Below are 19,242 nucleotides of genomic sequence, written 5' to 3'. Positions count from 1 at the left end.
TCTGGGGCTGACGCCTCAACTATTCCGGCTCGGAAGCTGCTCCCCTTGGGACACAAAAGCCAGCTGGTGGTTAGTGGGAAGCGGGAGCTGCAGTGCCTGGGCCGCGAGGTGCGCCAGAAAGACCCCCGCGTCCCGGGGCGCGGCTTCCTAGCGGGATTAGAGCACCTGACGGCGTCCATCTCCGCCGGCCCAGGGAGACCCCCAGGCGCGACCACACTGAGGGGGCTACAGGGAAGTGTGCGGCAACTTGAGTCATACACATTCCCCCTCGGCTACCTCTTTCTTTTTGCCTGCTGTGAAGCTTTTCGCTTTTTATACTCTCTTCCCAAGAGTAACCACAAGATCTTGGGAAACTTTGCGTGAAACTTACAAATGCCATGAAATCGGAGCCAGCAACACCGTGTGAGCCTGAGAACGCCGCGCCCAGCCCGGCTCCCGCTCCTCTGCTCCAGCCCAGCGCGACCGACGGTGGCCCGTGTTGACCACCTGGCTGTCAGGCGACTCCGGCGCCCGCCCCAGTCCTTGGGCGCCCTCTCGGCCTCGGGCACCCGCCCTCATTCGCTTTGGGAACGCTCCCGCGGCCGCCACCCTGTGCGCGCCGCAAACCAGGGGCCGGGACGTTCCAGTCGGAGTGTGATTTAAGCAGCCCCTCTGGGACATTGTTTTCCCGGGGAGCTCGAGGGATCTCGGGGTGGGGGGTTGGGGTGGGGAGGGGAGGGGAGACCCGCCCCACAGACTGCTGAGCTGGCTTGCCCACCACCTCATTTGCATTTCAAAGACAAACTTCTGCCGGACATCCCCGGCGGCGGCGGCGGCGGCACCTACCGGCTTTGCACGGGTCATGGTAATGCTCCAGCTGCTGCTCCGCGCTCTCCTCGCCTTCCAGCACCGAGTAGTCCCAGGTGGCGTCCGAGCGCTCCCCGAGCCCCCAGGCGTCGCGGGGCAGCGGCAGCAGCAGTAGCAGGAGAGGCAGCAGCAGTGGCACAAGGGCCCCGAGCGCAGTCACCCGGGGCATGATTGCGAGGGGCCTGCGAAGACCGAGGGAGTTGGGAGCACCGAAATCTGGGCCCTAGCGGGGGACGGTGTACAGGGTCGGCTCGGCGGCGACCCGGGAGAGGCGATTACGCGCGGCTGTCCGTCATGGCTCCGGTGTGGAACCAGCAGAGCGCGGCGTCCCGGTCCGCGTCGGCGCGCCCAGGCAGCAGCAGCCGCTCGGAGTTACTTGCCCGGCGGCCGAGGCTGAGGCGGCTGCGACCGTGGTAGTGGCGGCGGTGGTTGGAGCAGTGGCCGCTCCGCCCCTCTCCACCCGGGCTGGACCGCACAGACCTCGCCAGGGGCCCCGGGCAGCCAATCACTCGGGCGCCCGAGGCGAGGCCCCTCCTCTTCCCGGCACCTCCGCAACTTCGGAGGAAGGGGAGCGAGGTGAACAGGCTGAAGGCAGGGACCCTGGGCCAGCCGCGCTGCCCCACAGCCAAGGGAGCCCTTCTCCGGGCGCCACCGCGCCTCCGGCCCCCCAAAACGCTGCTCCGGAAGATCAGGGCTGGACTTCCCGCCTTGTTGTGTTCTGAAAACTCACTTTGCAACTCCCCGATGCACACGTGGGTGAAGGCAGGCAGCAGTGGTTAGAGCTCTGAGCTCAGGGCCGGGAACCCGATGCGAGCGATCCCTGATACCAAATCACTATGTGCTTTTCGGACAATCGTTTCTCTGTAAGGATGAAGCGAATCTTCTCTCTGGTTGCTTTCGGAGCAGAAAATAGATAGATGATAGATAGATAGATAGATAGATAGATAGATAGATAGATAGATAGATAGATATAGATAAAGGATTACGCTCCTCTCAGCTTTCTCAAACTTCCCTTGTCCAGCCGTGAAGGGCGCTTGCTTGCAGCGCCGACCTAGCCTAACGCGTGGCTGGTGATTTGAGTGGCTTAGGGAAGGATGATTTAAAATGATGGACTTCCCCTCTTTGTGACCCCATCCTTTAGTAAAACAGTGTAAGATGCTTCAAATAGGCAAAAAGATTGACAAACAGCTGTACGTGCTATTTGTGTTAAACTACAGACATGTTTTATTAAATAAGCCACTCACCATTAACTTGATGAATAAAAACGACCAATTTCTTTAGTCTGGTTAATTTTGTGCCAATTAAAAACATATGCCCAAATAATTTAAGAGAATAATCAAGAGCTATTTGAAACCCCCTCCTACGTTGTACCTTAAATGTAAACTTTACCTTAAATGTAAAAATTGTCAGAACTGAGCCATTTCGATTTACAGACATAAAAAGTACTATTACAGAGAGACTTTTCAAAGACCTTTCTATGCAAGCAAAATTGCCCCAGTCTTGAAGTAAAACACACCAATGTGTAGAGATTTTCAGCATCACTCCCAGTAGAATCTTTTTTCACTTAAACTGCAAGCAGAAAAAGTGGACTGAGCTTTCCTTTTAGATTTCTATATGGTTTCACAGCCACTAGTGACAAAAGAGCTGACAGGGAGCCCCAAGCTGGGCTTTACACAGGATTCCGAATTTCTTGCATTATGATCATCTGTCTTCTCATCTAGTAAGTAGGGTAACAAGTCCTTCAAACCAGTAGACTTAAAAGTTAACCACTGGAAGGGGGCTACTGGATATTTTGTCTTGGCCCTCAGAAATGCAAGTTGACCCTGCTTCATGCTAAGTCTTCATCAAATGGGCACATACAGGATGGAGCCAGATTGGGCAAGAACTGACAGACAGGAGGAAGTAATCTGGGGTGGGTGTGTGGGTGGAATGGATGTCACCAAATGGCAGGGAAGGCCAAGTGGCCATTAAATAGGTGTGGGAAGGGGTCGAACGTCATTTCTGCCTGAACACTAGGAGTCAAACCCAACGCCATAGGTCTCTGCATTCAACCCAGTGAAGGTCACCACCTGTCAGTAGAGAAGTCCACAAAGTCAACAGCTCAAAAGCCTAACAACCTTCTGTGACACTTCCAGGTCTCCAGATGGCACTAGGCAAACAGCCAACTGGCCTCCTCATTAGCAGGGAATTCCTCTGGAAAATAGACATTACAGGCAACCTCTTGGGCAAACACTGAGGTTGTGAGCTTTCATTGCCTCTAATCCCCACCTCATGAGTAGCTGCCAGGCTTCTACCAACACTCTTCGCCCAAATATTTTGAAGACAGTCATTCTCTGGGATGAGCAAATGGCAGTTTTATGTCAGAAGCCCTGTTTATATGCTATTTTAAAGGCTATCAAACAAATCAATGAACTATTTGAGTCATAGTACAGAAGTTAGGAACAATTGAAAGGGATGGTTAATGTTTTTTTCTCAGTTCTATGGTTTCTGATTTCACTCACCATTTTTGTATTTTAAACTTTAATCGGGATTCAAATAACTTTTAAAACGTATTCTTTTAAATCCCACGAAAAAACTAGAGATAGATTTAGAATAAAAGGCTTTGTGATCTAAGGCCACTCAACTCAGTTCCATTATCACATTCATAATTATTTGTGGGTTTCCTCCCCCACAGCTCATGGTCCTGTGGAAACCTGAATGTCATTACAAGCTTCCCCCCATTTTAGTCAGATGTCTGTCCTCCACTCAACTCGTTCCAGCTCTACCCCTATGCCCTGAGTGATGCAGCTCTCTTGCAGCAGCTCTCAAATGCCTCCACATCTACCAAGTTTTATCCTCCTTACCTACTCCACAGAGGCCACTTTCTCCTCCTTGTGCCTGTCCAGGTTACTATACAGCACCTTCTCCAAGGCAGGGAGCAGAACCTCCAGGGTAAAGCGGGCACTCTCATTTGCTGGTTCATTTCTTAGTTTACATTAACTGACCACTGAGAGGTACTTTGAGTTTTAAAAATATTTAATACTGTTACAATTTTTAGCAGCTGTTGAAAACCTTCTGTGGCTCTCTGAAACCTCTACCCAAGCCCGTGAGGGTGGCACATCAGGTCCTCCATCCACCACCAGGCCGTCCTTCCACCTGGATTCCAGCCTTGGCTCTTGCCACCTCTGTCTCTCCACTCCTGTTGCATTAAACACCTTGCAGTCATCCTAACAGGGCCTTGCTGCTTCACACCTCCATGTCTTTGCCGGGGACAACTTCATAACCACACAGCCTGCATCTTCATGCCACCATTACTGCAGCTACCACACCTATGACATTTACCTATTTATGTCTATCCTACCCTTCTGGGTCTCTAGCCTGCAGCGGACCTGTCTGACCAACTCCAACTTGGAAAGTGCCTTCCACGTCTTACTCTCTAGACCCTCTCTTCCCTTCAGTGACCTCCAAGGTTAAGTCCCATAATCTTAGTGGCTTAGATTGAGCCACTAAGAACTGCAACATTGGCCAGTTTAAATGACTGACATCAAGTTCTCCCTGCAACCATGTCCTCCATTTTTAAAATTTGAAACTCCTATCACTTTAAGCATGCAACACTTTGAAAATAACTAAAAACGTTTGTAGACTACATTACCACCGTTGACTCCATGTGTCCCAATGCAAGCTTATTCCCTCCCCCTTTTCTAATGTTAAACTGTAGATTAGCTATTTAATAAAAGTTCTCACTTTGAAATCCAGAAGGTAGTTGTATAGCAGATTCCTTTATACTCCTAGTTTTCCAATCAGACAAAAAAGTGTTCACTGAAGAGATCAAAAGTAACTCAAATTTGCACCAATATAACTATTTGGCTAACAGGAATTGCCAAGTATAATATGTGTCAACTGAGTCTGGTAATAAAATCAAGGGGAGAAAAGAACCAAGGAGGTTGACAATAATTTAAGTAACTAGTTAAAACCGAAGAAGAAAAAAAAGTACAAATAGACCTGGAGAAACTAACCACTAATTTTGATGTAGTACAATAAAAATAATCCTTCTGTTGGTATAGAACACTCATTTCTGATATGATCTCTGTAACAATATTTCCAATATTATCTCCTCCATAGGCTGGAGAGGTGACATCCCCATTTTACAGTTACACCAGTCAAGACAATAGGACCCTAATTTTGATTACTTCTGGGCTAAAAATAAGAAACTCTTTAGTTGCTCTATCCCTATAAAATGTAGCTGTCTACCCTATCAGCTTCACAGGATGTTGTGAGAAAACATATGTGGAACTGTTGTGAAACAGTAATAAGTACTAGACAAATGCAATGCATTACCAATCAGAAGAATGACAGGCATAGGGGTAGTGGCGTTTGAATGCAGGAGTCAGAGTTTGTATATAAAGAAAGTCAAAGGAATGATAATAAAAATCATTTCTTAAAAAGACAAACCTTGTTCATTGTGCCATTCTTTCCATTTTCTGTACTTTTTTTTTCCTTCAAAATATAAAGCTGGGGAAAAAACCAAATCTCAAATTTTAAATCCTTTGTTTCAGGGGTCAGCCCACTATGGCCCACCGGCTGTTTTTGTTGTTTTATTGGAACACAGCCATGCTCATTAGTTGATGTACTTTCTCCCATGGCTGTAGTGCTGCAATGGTAGAGCAGTTGTTACGGAGACTGTACGACTCTCAAAGCCTCAAATATTTCCTATCGGGCTCTTTACAGAAAGTTTGCTGACCCCTGCTTTATTTAATTGTGGAAAGCTATTAGAAATCTCTTCATATGCGTGCCAATAATAATAGGTTATCCCTTATGCTTGGTTCACCTGTTTCAAAAAGGAAAGAAATAAAGCATCCAAGGGAAGAACATTTGACTTTTTATTACTTTTTAAAAATCCAACTTCAGTTAGATTAACAGACGAGATTAGAACTTCAAATGTGATACATTATACTGCGCTGGATTTCTATTACTAAAAAGCCAGTTGGAATATGGCCTACACAAATCACGGGTGGGTACAAAAATGGAAGTAATCATTGAGCATTAACTGTTTCCTTTCAACTCTGTCACCGATTGTCTGTACTCTGTGGGGATTTATAGATTCATGTTTGACACAGTTGAAAATCCCAAATGGGACTGCTTCTCCAAAGATACTCTGTCGTCCTTCAAATAGAATGCCATGTTATTTCCTCCCTGCCTAAGCTCTTACTTGTAATGTTTATAACTTTCAAATGACCTAAACTGATGAATTACAGTTAACACACAGAATGCTGCTTTATCAGTCAATTATTAGCAAGACTCGTTCACCAGTACTTCAAGGTAAACATTCTTCACAACAGTTTATTTCCATCTCCTAATACAGCGAAACAAGAACTTATAACTTTAAGTGAAACTTAAAACTTTACTTTTGTCTTTGCACAATTCTGCCTACAGTTCCAAAGAGAATGTCAAATTAGATGGCTTTTAGAAAATGCTCATAGGAGAGAACAAGAGTTATTCCTCATAGTGAATTTAAACTTTATAAAATTTCTGCAGCTATGTCAACTTTCTGAACTACCCTACCTCTAAATCTAGTCTATTTCTATACACACTTCCAAACAATCTTTATAAATTTTCACTTCTCTGATCTCCTTAACATCTCGATTGCTAAAATATAGCTTCATAAGTATGCAATTTTTATGAAGATATAAAACATTAATGAATACTTGTGTTCTCATATGTCACTACTCCTATTTATTACGTGTTCCAATAAATCAACAAAATGAAGCACTAAGACACGCTGAAATCTAAACTTAAAACCCAGATGGAACTGCAGTGTATAGATTACAAATAGGCTTTTCTTTCCCAGAATTCATATACAGAAGCCCTTCGGTATATAGCTTTTCCTGAACAAATGACATTAATACATTTTTTTCTTTTTTACATTTGTAAAAATTCAGGATATCTTAAAATAATATTTATTTGCAAGACGTTTGGCATAAGGTGATCAATAAACATTTAGGAAACAAAAGCTCTATCGAAATGAATACAATTTGTGGATAAACCCTGAATAAGTGGCTTTTGGAAGAACTGGAATTTGCAGCAGCCGCCTTTAGAAAGAGGGCCATCCACTCGCAACGGAAAACACTCAAGCATACCGTTCACTAGGTTCAGAAATCACCACAATATAATGAATTCTAAGGGCGTGGGGCTCAATTTATGGGCAAACTCAGCACAATCTACGAGCCCAACATGATATACTAAAGAATGCTGTACTACCCTTCCAGCCATTACACTTCCACCTTATCCTACCCTTGTACTAGGATATATGTATTAACAATGTCACTTACTAATGTACCTAAATTTCAGGAGAAGCGTGCTTACGGATACAAATCCCCAGTTTCTGAGAGTGTTCAAAGCATCAGCTGATAAGTTGAGCAAATGTTAACAAATGAAAGACAACTAGCATTTATGGAGTGGAAAAGCCCTACCCTTTAATTAACTTAAATAACATATTTTACCATTCTACAACTGAGAGCTAGGGAGCTAAACTATTTGTGGATTACATCTTCTTCAAGAGACACACACACACCCAGCCCCTCTAGGAAGCCATAAACCAAAACCTATTTTTTAAAGGACTTTTCAAGGTGACTTATACTCATTTTAATGGAGCTCTTAATGTATGTGGAAATTAGAAAATTATTTTTCAGTGAAGATTCCAAAGGACTTTAAATACAGATCAATTTAGTAAAAGAATTGGTGTACCTGAAAGCAGCTAAACCACTCATTCTTTAAAACCCCTACACCTTACTTGCAAGATTCATGAGAAACAAATTTCATTTTATTAAGACAAAAGCTTGCCACCCAATTTACAATCTATCAGACTCTATGTTCTTATAAGTACTTTACATGTAGTTTAAAATTTACATAATATAAACCATTAAGTACTGACTTTTAGTTCCTTTTAAGATCTTAAAGGAAGGTGTGAGAAGAAAGAGAAAATGGAGGAACCAGTAGATTACACTTAATATTTTGGTTTGAAGAAGAGGATTTACCTACAGCTTTTGATCAAATTTCTGTTTGTTCATGTCAGCCATACTTAAGTAGTAAGAAATCAAATTTTTCACCCTTTATAGTCCTTACATGCTACATTATAGGATGCAGTCTCTTAATTTATAGAAACATATTTTGTAATGAAAACACCTTACGTAACTCTGAATGGCATGAGTTTCACATTAAGGTTTAAATTACAGCTGTTTTGAGTCTTTCTAAAAATACCAATATACAGTATTGTTTTAGGTGGTCATTTGCATAGCAAACTATTAAACTAGAAACTCAATGGTTCTAGGAAAACTTCACATTATGGATCGTTCCAGAAAGATGTATTCAAAATTAAAATTACTTCTCTTAGAAAACTATAACCTTTATTTGCTCATCCCCTAGTAAGCTAACCACTTTTACCCAACCCCACTTTACATGGTACACCAACCTGAACAGATTTTGTGCCACAATTTCATTCAAAGGGCTTCTCATTCACTTTGTGACTGTACTGGATAATCTAGATGTACGCAAGTTTGGGGATTTTAAAGTAATTGTCCCCTGTATTAGAAAAGCACGGTTTATAGTATAGTAAAAAATTTGCATTCAGTAATTGCCTTTTGAAAAAGACATCTTCAAATTGCAAACACATGTATTTTCACAAAACAATTTGGTCAGGAAGTTTTATTTTAACATTCTAAAGCAGTAACGCTTTAGATGTTACTTAAGTGCCCCAGACAGGATTAACAAAATTAAATGTTTCTAAATTACAAATTTAGCTCCTGTAGGAGTCTCAGGAAAAAAACAAACAATCCCCCCTCCCAAAAGAAGTATGAACACACACATTTTGAAGAAACCCCAATGTTTCATGCAGTGGTAGGCAAGATGTAAAAAGCCACCCAAATTCACACATTTCTACACCAATCATATCAGAAAAAAGTACTCCGTAGTCAATCTGTACATCCAAATGCATTTGGGAATCTACACCTACGTTACATTATTTAATGTTATATACATTTATTACCCACCCCCCTTGTTTTTAATAATTTCTTATGTAAAACCTTCATTCAAACCCCCAAAAGATGTAAGACTAACTTGGGGGGAGGGGGCAGATAATCACTTTAGACATTCAGTTAAAATGTAGTTTATCTAAATCACAAAATGTTTAATAAAAACAAATATCTCCTCCATTTAATACTTTGCTTTCTAACTGTACAGTAAATCGCATTGTAGAGAGTACACCTCTATCTTCAGACTGTATCTTCTTTGGATGGAATTAAGATGTAATTGGATAGTTTTAGGATAAATAAATGGGAAGTTGGTCCAACTAAGATGACAGCAGATATATTACACGCAGGATTTAATATTTTTAAATTCTCTCTGTAAAAAAAAAAAAAAGGATGCAGTTGAATTGGAAAAAAAAAAAAGGCAGGTCAAAAAAGAACCCAGGTTCAATATATAAAAATGTCCCACAATAAGTTGACGATGGCAGTAAAAATAAGAGAAAAAATTAATCTTTCTGGAACATCATTTTTCAATAACATAGAAACACTAGTGCCAGGAAGATTTCTATTCATATAATTCTAGCATCCAAGTTTCCCTCTATTTATTTTATTGGAACAAATGCTTTAAATAAACTATTTGTCCTCTTCACTGAAGAGAGCTGGTCTATTTCATCTTTAATGAGCTAGTTTTTGGGAAGATTAGCCATGTACTGTAGTAATGCCTACTGCATAAAATCCAAGCATTTGCTGTGAACAGTTGGAGAAAGCAGTCAGTTAAGAACCTAGGATCAATGGAAATAGATGTTACTTTAAGCCATCCACGAAAGAGAGACCCACAAAGTACCCAGTGTTAAAGCCCAAATCTCTTCTTGCGCTTTTTTTGCTGTGCAAGTTCCACCCCTGTGAAAGAGAAATTGATCCGAAGTTCCAGGTTTTCTTGGGTCTTTAGTCAATTTTCACATTAGTATAGATTTTTCGGACAAAGGCACTTGTTCCCATGTAACCAATTGCTCCTGTAAAGATAAAATAAGATGTTTTGAAACAAATACATACACAGCAGTATCCATCATTTACAAACACTAAATGCTCTCTGCTCTGTAAAGGTATTATTTTTCCAAGATAACATCTTTTGTTAGTATTCTCTCTGAACTTATTAAAATAGTATCATTTGTTCTGCAAATCACCTGTTACTGTAATACACCAAGTTTGACCTGATGTAATGTTTTTATAATTAAATATCAATTAATACATGAAATTATGAACTATATGAATTCAAATAATCTCTTATAAAGAATAATTTCAGAATGACAAAAATTTGTTAAATGAAAAAAACATGTTTTTTTTAAATTTAAGCATAGATTATTCTAGGTCATTAAAACAATATTAACATGTTCCCCAAACCATATGATACCTTACGGATAATTCAGTAAGAAGTGACTGGGGATTCTCTCAGGGAAGGACTGAGAACCACGACCAAGTGCCATTTGAAGCTCTAGAGAGGAGGCTTCTTTTTTTTTTTCTTGCAGTACGCGGGCCTCTCACTGTTGTGGCCTCTCCTGTTGCGGAGCACAGGCTCCGGAAACGCAGGCCCAGTGGCCATGGCTCACAGGCCCAGCCGCTCTGCGGCATGTGGGATCTTCCCGGATCGGGGCACGAACCTGTGTCCCCTGAATCGGCAGGCGGACTCTCAACCACTGCGCCACCAGGGAAGCCCTGAGGCTTCTTTTTTTATGTTTAAATTGTAGAGGCTATGTGATTGGTAGAAAGGCAGGCATTTGAGGGCATGCATAAGAGAGACAGGTAAGTAGATCACAAGTTTTTGAATAATTAGCTTCAAATGGGACCCAAAACACCAGAGAACACGGGTGTTTTTGTCTGTTTTGTTAATTAAGTTTCTGTCTCCTGGGCCTAAAAAAGTACTTGGCACATGATAAGATACTCAATAAATATTGGTTGAATGAATGAATGAACTGTATAGTTCTTTAGAGCAAGTAGTAAGGGATCTTTAAGACAAGACAGTTGGTCATTCATATCATAGAGAAGATTCTCCACTGGATTTAGGAATTTACCATCTAAGCCCATTATTCAAAGTCTAAAAGTATATCTTCCGTGAGTTAACAATACATACACATACACCTAATTGTCCACCTTTGAACTGACTTTTATTTGCCCAACTGGTGTATGCAAGGAAAAAATAAGTCTCTTCTGCCTTTACGTATGTAAACTGCACCTCAAAGGAACCAAATGGCTGATAAAAGGAAGTTTCTCCTTAGAGAAGTATCCTAGCTGATAAATATAAAAGGAACAACAGAACGAGAATATTATAACCACTAACGACTTATTTGAGCTAGGCAATAATTATCAATGGCTGCTAACCTCACAGAGACAACCAGACATTAAGGGCCTCCTTATGAAAGTTCACAAACCACCTGCTAAGTATGCTTGGACAAGTATTAATATTCTTGAGTATGACTAAGTCTATAGCTGTAACTACCACTTTACAGAAAATATGGGGGGGAAGAAGTACATAGAGAAGCATTAAATAACACCTTAGGGATATAATCAGCAAAATCCCGAGTGTGAAAAACTCTACAGGAATTAAAACAAACCAACCCAAACCCAAGTTTCTTAAATAATTGCAAGGGAAAAGAGAGCAAACTGGATCTTGATGCAAACAAACTGTATTAAAAGAGAAATGAGGATGTGGGGCAAATTTGAACACTAAGTGAATATTTGAGCATATTAATAAATTATACTTATATATTGAATATATACTGAAATAATTTTATATATTATATAACTGCATTCTTCCATATTATAGTTATATAATAATTGTAGTATATAAACATTGCACATTTTATACACACACACATACACACACACACACTGAAATATTTACAGCTGAAATAACATGAGGTCCAAGATTCATGTCAGAAAAAAAGCGTGGTAAGGTGGGACTATAAATAAGACAAGATTGGCTACCAGTTGATAATTACTGATGTGTTGGTACATGGCGACTCACTACATATATATTACTGTTCCTCTTTTTGTATATATTTGAAAATTCCCCATTATTAAATATTGAAAATATTTTTAAAAACCCACCCAAACAAAGCAAACCTATTTTTGCAATGAATAGACATTTATTTTTTAATATGAAATAATTATACTACACTTGAAAATAGTGATAATTCACTTTGAAATAATTATATACAAGTCCTTACAAGGTAAGAGAAAATACCATTCAATTTTATAAAAATAAACCTGAATTCTTATAAAAATATCTATAAAATTTTAAGTAGAATCAAAAATTTAACTGGCATAATACAACACTAGTCCAATAACCAAATCCAGTTTTCCAGACTTACAAAACCTTGTTCCATTTTGAGCAGAGGTACGCTTAAAAGCAAAACAGTGTCAACCTAGAGTATCATTTTTCCTAATCTTATGAGTATCTCAAGAATAAGCTTATAAAAATATGGCTTTATAAAAGGAAGATATTGAATATGCACTCTAGAAAAGTAAATGTCTTGGGAATAATACACTTTAAAACTTAATTTCCTTAAAACTAAAATGCTATGCTCAAAATATAAAGTCTACAACAATATCTAATTATTTCCCACCTTATAATTATTTATTTTTCCTACATTAAAAAAATATAATATTATTCTTTCAATTACTGACTGAAAAAGCATTTTTAGCAACATAACCTGATGCGTATGTATAACTTTTGTATTACGACATTTTAATCATTTCCACTGTGAAATGTTTCCCCTTCCCCCCAAAACACCAATTAACACTGAAGGCATACAAACCCTTTAAAGAATAAATGTTGGGACATTGCCAGAACAGCAGGGAACTGTAAATGTGTCAAGACTGTTAGGCAGTAAGATGAAATTTCAACAGGAAATGCGTTCAAAAACTTTAGCTAACTTAATTCCATTTTCTTTGTAAATGTCAAGACCTCTCCAGGTCTTCCTTATATCATATTATAGAAAGATTCAAGAAAAAAGTAACCTTCTGCATAATCCCATGACTCCACAGCTCATTGATTGCTGGTGATAATCAAGAAAGATTTCAGAGGAGGAACCAAGATGGCAGAGTAGAAGGACATGCTCTCACTCCCTCTTGTGAGAACACCAGAATCACAACTAGCTGCTGGACAATCATCAACAGGAAGACACTGGAACTCACCAAAAAAGATACCCCACATCCAAAGACAAAGGAGAAGCCACAATGAGACAGTACGAGGGGCACAATCACAGTAAAATCAAATCCCATAACTGCTGCGTGGGTGACTCACAGACTGGAGGACACTTATACCACAGAAGTCCACCCACTGGAGTGAAGGTTCTGAGCCCCACGTCAGGCTTCCCAACCTGGGGGTCCGGCAACGGGAGGAGGAATTCCTAGAGAATCAGACTGCGAAGCCTAGTGGGATTTGACAGCAGGACTTCCAACAGGACTGGGGGAAACAGAGACTCCACTCTTGGAGGGCACACACAAAGTACTGTGTGCACTGGGACCCAGGGGTAGGAGCAGTGACCCCAGGGGAGACTGAACAAGACCTACTTGCTAGTGTTGGAGGGTCTCCTGCAGAGGCAGGGGGTGGCTGTGGCTCACCGTGGGGAAAAGGACACTGGCAGCAGAAGTTCTGGGAAGTGCTCCTTGGCGTGAGCCCTCCCAGAGTCTGTCATTAGCCCCACCAAAGAGCCCAGGTAGGCTCCAGTGCTGGGCTGCCTCAGGCCAAACAACCAACAGGGAGGGAACCCAGCCCCACCCATCAACAGTCAAGCAGATTAAAGTTTTACTGAGCTCTGCCCACCAGAGCAACAGTCAGCTCTACCCACCACCAGTCCCTCCCAACAGGAAACTTACACAAACCTCTAAGATACCCTCATCCACCAGAAGGCAGACAGCAGAAGCAAGAAGAACTACAATCCTGCAGCCTGTGGAACAAAAACCACATTCACAGAAAGACAGACAAGATGAAAAGGCAGAGGCCTATGTACCAGATGAAGGAACAAGATAAAACCCCAGAAAAACAACTAAATGAAGTAGAGACAGGCAACCTTCCAGAAAAAGAATTCAGAATAATGATAGTGAAGATGATCTAGGACCTCGGAAAAAGAATGGAGGCAAAGATCGAGAAGATGCAAGAAATGTTAACAAAGACCTAGAAGAATTAAAGAACAAACAAACAGAGATGAACAATACAATAACTGAAACGAAAACTACACTAGAAGGAATCAAGAGCAGAATAACTGAGGCAGAAGAATGGGTAAGTGACCTGGAACACAGAATTGTGGGATTCACTGCCGTGGAACAGAATAAAGAAAAAAGGATGAAAAGAAATGAAGACAGCCTAAGAGACCTCTGGGACAACATTAAACACAACATTCGCATTATAGGGGTCCCAGAAGGAGAAGAGAGAGACAAAGGACCAGAGAAAATATATGAAGAGACTATAGTTGAAAATTCCCTAACATGGCAAAGAAAATAGCCACTCAAGTCCAGGAAGTGCAGAGTCCCATACAGGATAAACCCAAGGAGAAACATGCCAAGACACATAGTAATCAAACTGACAAAAATTAAAGACAAAGAAAAATTCCTGAAAGCAACAAGGGAAAAATGACAAATAACATACAAGGGAACTCCCATAAGGTTAACAGCTGATTTCTCAGCAGAAACTCTACAAGCCAGAAGGGAGTGGCATGATATACTTAAAGTGATGAAAGGGAAGAACCTACAACCAAGATGACTCTACCAGGCAGGATCTCATTCAGATTTGCTGGAGAAATCAAAAGTTTTACAGACAAGCAAAAGCTAAGAGAATTCAGTACCACCAAACCAGCTCTATAACAAATGCTAAAGGAACTTCTCTAAGTGGGAAACACAAGAGAAGAAAAGGAACTACAAAAAACAAACCCAAAACAATTAAGAAAATGGTCACAGGAACATACATATTGATAATTACCTTAAACGTGAATGGGTTAAATGCTCCAACCAAAAGACACAGGCTTGCTGAATGGATACAAAAACAAGACCCAGGGCTTCCCTGGTGGCGCAGTGGTTGAGAGTCTCCCTGCTGATGCAGGGAACGCGGGTTCGTGCCCCGGTTCGGGAAGATCCCACATGCCACGGAGCGGCTGGGCCCGTGAGCCATGGCTGATGAGCCTGCGCGTCCGGAGCCTGCGCTCCACAGCAGAAGAGGCCACAACAGTAAGAGGCCCGTGTACCACACAAAAAAACCAATAAACAAGACCCATATATATGCTGTCTACAAGAGACCCACTTCAGACCTAGGGACACATACAGACTGAAAGTGAGGGGATGGAAAAAGATATTCCATGCAAAAGGAAATGAAAAAAGGCTGGAGTAGCAATATTCTTATGAGATAAAATAGACTTTAAAATAAAGAGTGTTACAAGAGACAAGGAAGGACACTACATAATGATCAAGGGATCAATCCAAGAAGAAGATATAACAATTATAAATATATATGCACCCAACATAGGAGCACCTCAATACACACGGCAACTGCTAACAGCTCTAAAAGAGGAAATCAACATTAACACAATAATACTGGGGGACTTTAACACCTCACTTACACCAATGGCAGATCATCCAAAGTGAAAATAAATAAGGAAACAGAAGCTTTAAATGACACAACAGACCAGATAGATTTAATTGATATTTATAGGACATTCCATCCAAAAACAGCAGATTACACTTTCTTCTCAAGTGCGCACAGAACACTCTCCAGGACAGATCACATCTTGGATCACAAATCAAGCCTCAGTAAATTTAAGAAAATTGAAATCATATCAAGCATCTTTTCTGACCACAACTCTATGAGATTAGAAATGAATTACAGGGAAAAAAACGTGAAAAACACAAACACATGGAGGCTAAACAATACGTTACTAAATAACCAAGAGATCACTGAAGAAATCAAAGAGGAAATCAAAAAATACCTAGAGACAAATGACAATGAAAACACGATGATCCAAAACCTATGGGATGCAGCAAAAGCAGTTCTAAGAGGGAAGTTGATAGCTATACAAGCCTACCTCAAGAAACAAGAAAAATCTCAAATAAACAATCTAACCTTACACCTAAAGGAACCAGAGAAAGAAGAACAAACAAAACCCAAAGTTAGCAGAACGAAAGAAATCATAAAGATCAGAGCAGAAATAAATGAAATAGAAAAAAAGAAAACAATAGCAAAGATCAATAAAACTGAAGGCTGGTTCTTTGAGAAGATAAACAAAATTGATAAACCATTAGCCAGACTCATCAAGAAAAAGAGGGAGAGGACTCAAATCAGTAAAATTAGAAATAAAAAAGAAGTTACGACACTGCAGAAATACAAAGCATCCTAAGAGACTACTACAACAAACTCTATGCCAATAAAATGGACAACCTGGAAGAAATGGACAAATTCTTAGAGGGGTATAACCTTCCAAGACTGAACCAGGAAGAAATAGAAAATATGAACAGACCAATCACAAGTAATGAAATTGAGACTGTGATTAAAAATCTTCCAACAAACAAAAGTCCAGGACCAGATGGCTTCACAGGTGAATTCTATCAAACATTTAGAGAACAGCTAACACCCATCCTTCTCGAACTCTTCCAAAAAATTGTAGAGGAAGGAACACTCCCAAACTCATTCTAATGAGGCCACCATCACCCTGATACCAAAACCAGACAAAGATACTACAAAAAAAGAAAATTACAGACCAATATCACTGATGAATATAGATGGAAAAATCCTCAACAAAATACTAGCAAACAGAATCCAGCCACAAATTAAAAGGATTATACACCAATGATCAAGTGGGATTTATCCCAGGGATGCAAGGATTCTTCAATATATGCAAATCAGTCAATGTAATACACCATATTAACAAATTGAAGAATAAAAACCATATGATCATCTCAATAGATGCAGAAAAAGCTTTTGACAAAATTCAACACCCATTTATGATAAAAACTCTCCAGAAAGTGGGCAGAGAGGCAACCTACCGCAACATAATAAAGGCCATATACAACAAACCCACAGCAAACATCATTCTCAATGGTGAAAAACTGAAACCATTTCCTCTAAGATCAGGAACAAGACAAGGAAGTCCACTCTCACCACTATTATTCAACACAGTTTTGGAAGTCCTAGCCATGGCAATCAGAGAAGAAAAAGAAATAAAAGGAATACAAATTGGAAAAGAAGAAGTAAAACTGTCACTGTCTGCAGATGACATGATACTATACATAGAGAATCCTAAAAATGCTACCAGAAAACTACTAGAGCTAATCAATGAATCTGGTAAAGTTGCAGGATACAAAATTAATGCACAGAAATCTCTTGCATTCCTATACACTAGTGATGAAAAATGTGAAATAGAAATTAAGGAAACACTCCCATTTACCATTGCAACAAAAAGAATAAAATACCTAGGAATAAACCTACATAGGGAGACAAAAGACCTGTATGCAGAAAACTAGAAGACACTGATGAAAGAAATTAAAGATGATACCAACAGATGGAGAGACATACTTACCATGTTCTTGGATTGGAAGAAACAATACTGTGAAAATGACTATACTACCTAAAGCAATCTACAGATTCAATGCAATCCCTATCAAATTATCAATGGTATTTTTTACGGAACTAGAACAAAAATTCTTGAAATTTGTATGGAGACACAAAAGACCCTGAATAGCCAAAGCAGTCTTGAGGGGAAAAAAACAGAGCTGGAGGAATCAGACTCCCTGCTTCAGACTATACTACAAAGCTACAGCAATCAAGACAATATGGTACTGGCACAAAAACAGAAACACAGATCAATGGAACAAGGGAGAAAGCCCAGAGATAAACCCACGCACCTCTGGTAAACTAATCTATGATAAAGGAGGCAAGGATATAAATGGAGAAAAGACAGTCTCTTCAATAAGTGGTGCTGGGAAAACTGGACAGCTACATGTAAAAGAATGAAATTAGAACACTCCCTAACACCATACACAAAAATAAACTCAAAATGGATTCGAGACCTAAATGTAAGACCGGACATTATAAAACTCTTAGAGGAAAACATAGGAAGAACACTCTTTGACATAAATCAGAGCAAGATCTTTTTTGATTCACCTCCTAGAGTAATGGAAATAAAAACAAAAACTAAACAAATGGGACCTAAAGAAATTTAAAAGCTTTTGTACAGCAAAGGAAACCATAAACAAGACGAAAAGAGAACTCTCAGAATGGGAGAAAATATTTGCAAACGAGTCAACGGACAAAGGATTAATCTCCAAAATATATATAGACAGCTCAATTAGCTCAATATTAAGGAAACCAACAACCCAATCCAAAAATGGGCAGAAGACCGAAATAGACATTTCTCCAAAGAAGGCATACAGATGGCCAAGAAGCACATGAAAAGCTGCTCAACATCACTAATTATTACAGAAATGTAAATCAAAACTACAATGAGGTATCACCTCACACTGCTCAGAATGGGCTTCATCAGAAAATCTACAAATAACAAATGCTGGAGAGGGTGTGGAGAAAAGGGAACCCTCTTGCAATGGTGGTGGGAATATAAATTGATACAGCCACTATGGAGAACAGTATGGAGGTTCCTTAAAAAACTAAAAATAGAATTACCATATGATCCAGCAATCCCACTACTGGGCATACACCCAGAGAAAACCATAATTCAAAAAGTCACATGCACCTCAATGTTCATTGCAGCACTATTTACAATAGCCAGGTCATGGAAGCAACCTAAATGCCCATCGACAGACGCATAGATAAAGAGGTTGTGGTACATATATACAATGGAGTATTACTCAGCCATAAAAAGGAACCAAACTGAGTCATTTGTGGAGATGTGGATGGATCTAGAGACTGTCATACAGAGTGAAGTAAGTCAGAAAGAGAAAAACTTATATCATATATTAATGCACATAGGTGGAATCTAGAAAAATGGGACAGATGAACCAGTTTGTAGGGCAAAAGTTGAGACACAGATGTAGAGAAAAAACGTATGGACACCAAGGGGGGAAAGGCGCGGGGTGGGTGGGGATGGTAGTGTGCTGAATTGGGCTATTGATATTGACATGTATACACTGATGTGTATAAAATTGATGACTAATAAGAACCTGCTGTATAAAAAAATAAAATTAAATTAGAAAATTTAAGAAAAATGAAAGATCTCATTAAATAGCGAGGAGTTCGGGGAACAATATTCTGAAGGAAGGATGGCCAATAATACTAAACGAAACTTTTGATTGCCAAGGGATACACAAGATGTTCCCATATAACACAAATCCAGACTTAGCTTTCAGTTCCTATTCAACTTTCTCTCAAATTTGGTTAACTAATTATCACAAGGAA

General features: G+C 40.0%; 2 protein-coding genes across 2 annotated transcripts in view; both read right to left on the bottom strand.

Annotated features, from left to right (window-relative positions):
* TLL2 (tolloid like 2) overlaps positions 1–1,015 on the bottom strand; it is a 127,765-nt gene extending 126,750 nt beyond the window's left edge. Inside the window, exon 1 of the mRNA XM_065894008.1 lies at positions 826–1,015. Within this exon, the coding sequence (XP_065750080.1) occupies positions 826–1,015 (190 nt within the window). The remainder of the gene's footprint in view (positions 1–825) is intronic.
* Positions 1,016–8,511: 7,496 nt separating this feature from the next.
* Positions 8,512–19,242, bottom strand: part of TM9SF3 (transmembrane 9 superfamily member 3) — a 74,085-nt gene continuing 63,354 nt past the window's right edge. The window contains exon 15 of the mRNA XM_065894190.1: positions 8,512–9,859. Coding sequence (XP_065750262.1) covers positions 9,792–9,859 — 68 coding nt within the window. The 3' untranslated portion in view covers positions 8,512–9,791. The remainder of the gene's footprint in view (positions 9,860–19,242) is intronic.

Source organism: Phocoena phocoena, chromosome 16 (genome assembly GCF_963924675.1).
Source record: "Phocoena phocoena chromosome 16, mPhoPho1.1, whole genome shotgun sequence".
Lineage (NCBI taxonomy): Eukaryota > Metazoa > Chordata > Mammalia > Artiodactyla > Phocoenidae > Phocoena > Phocoena phocoena.
This window is presented reverse-complemented; position numbering and strand designations above follow the sequence as displayed.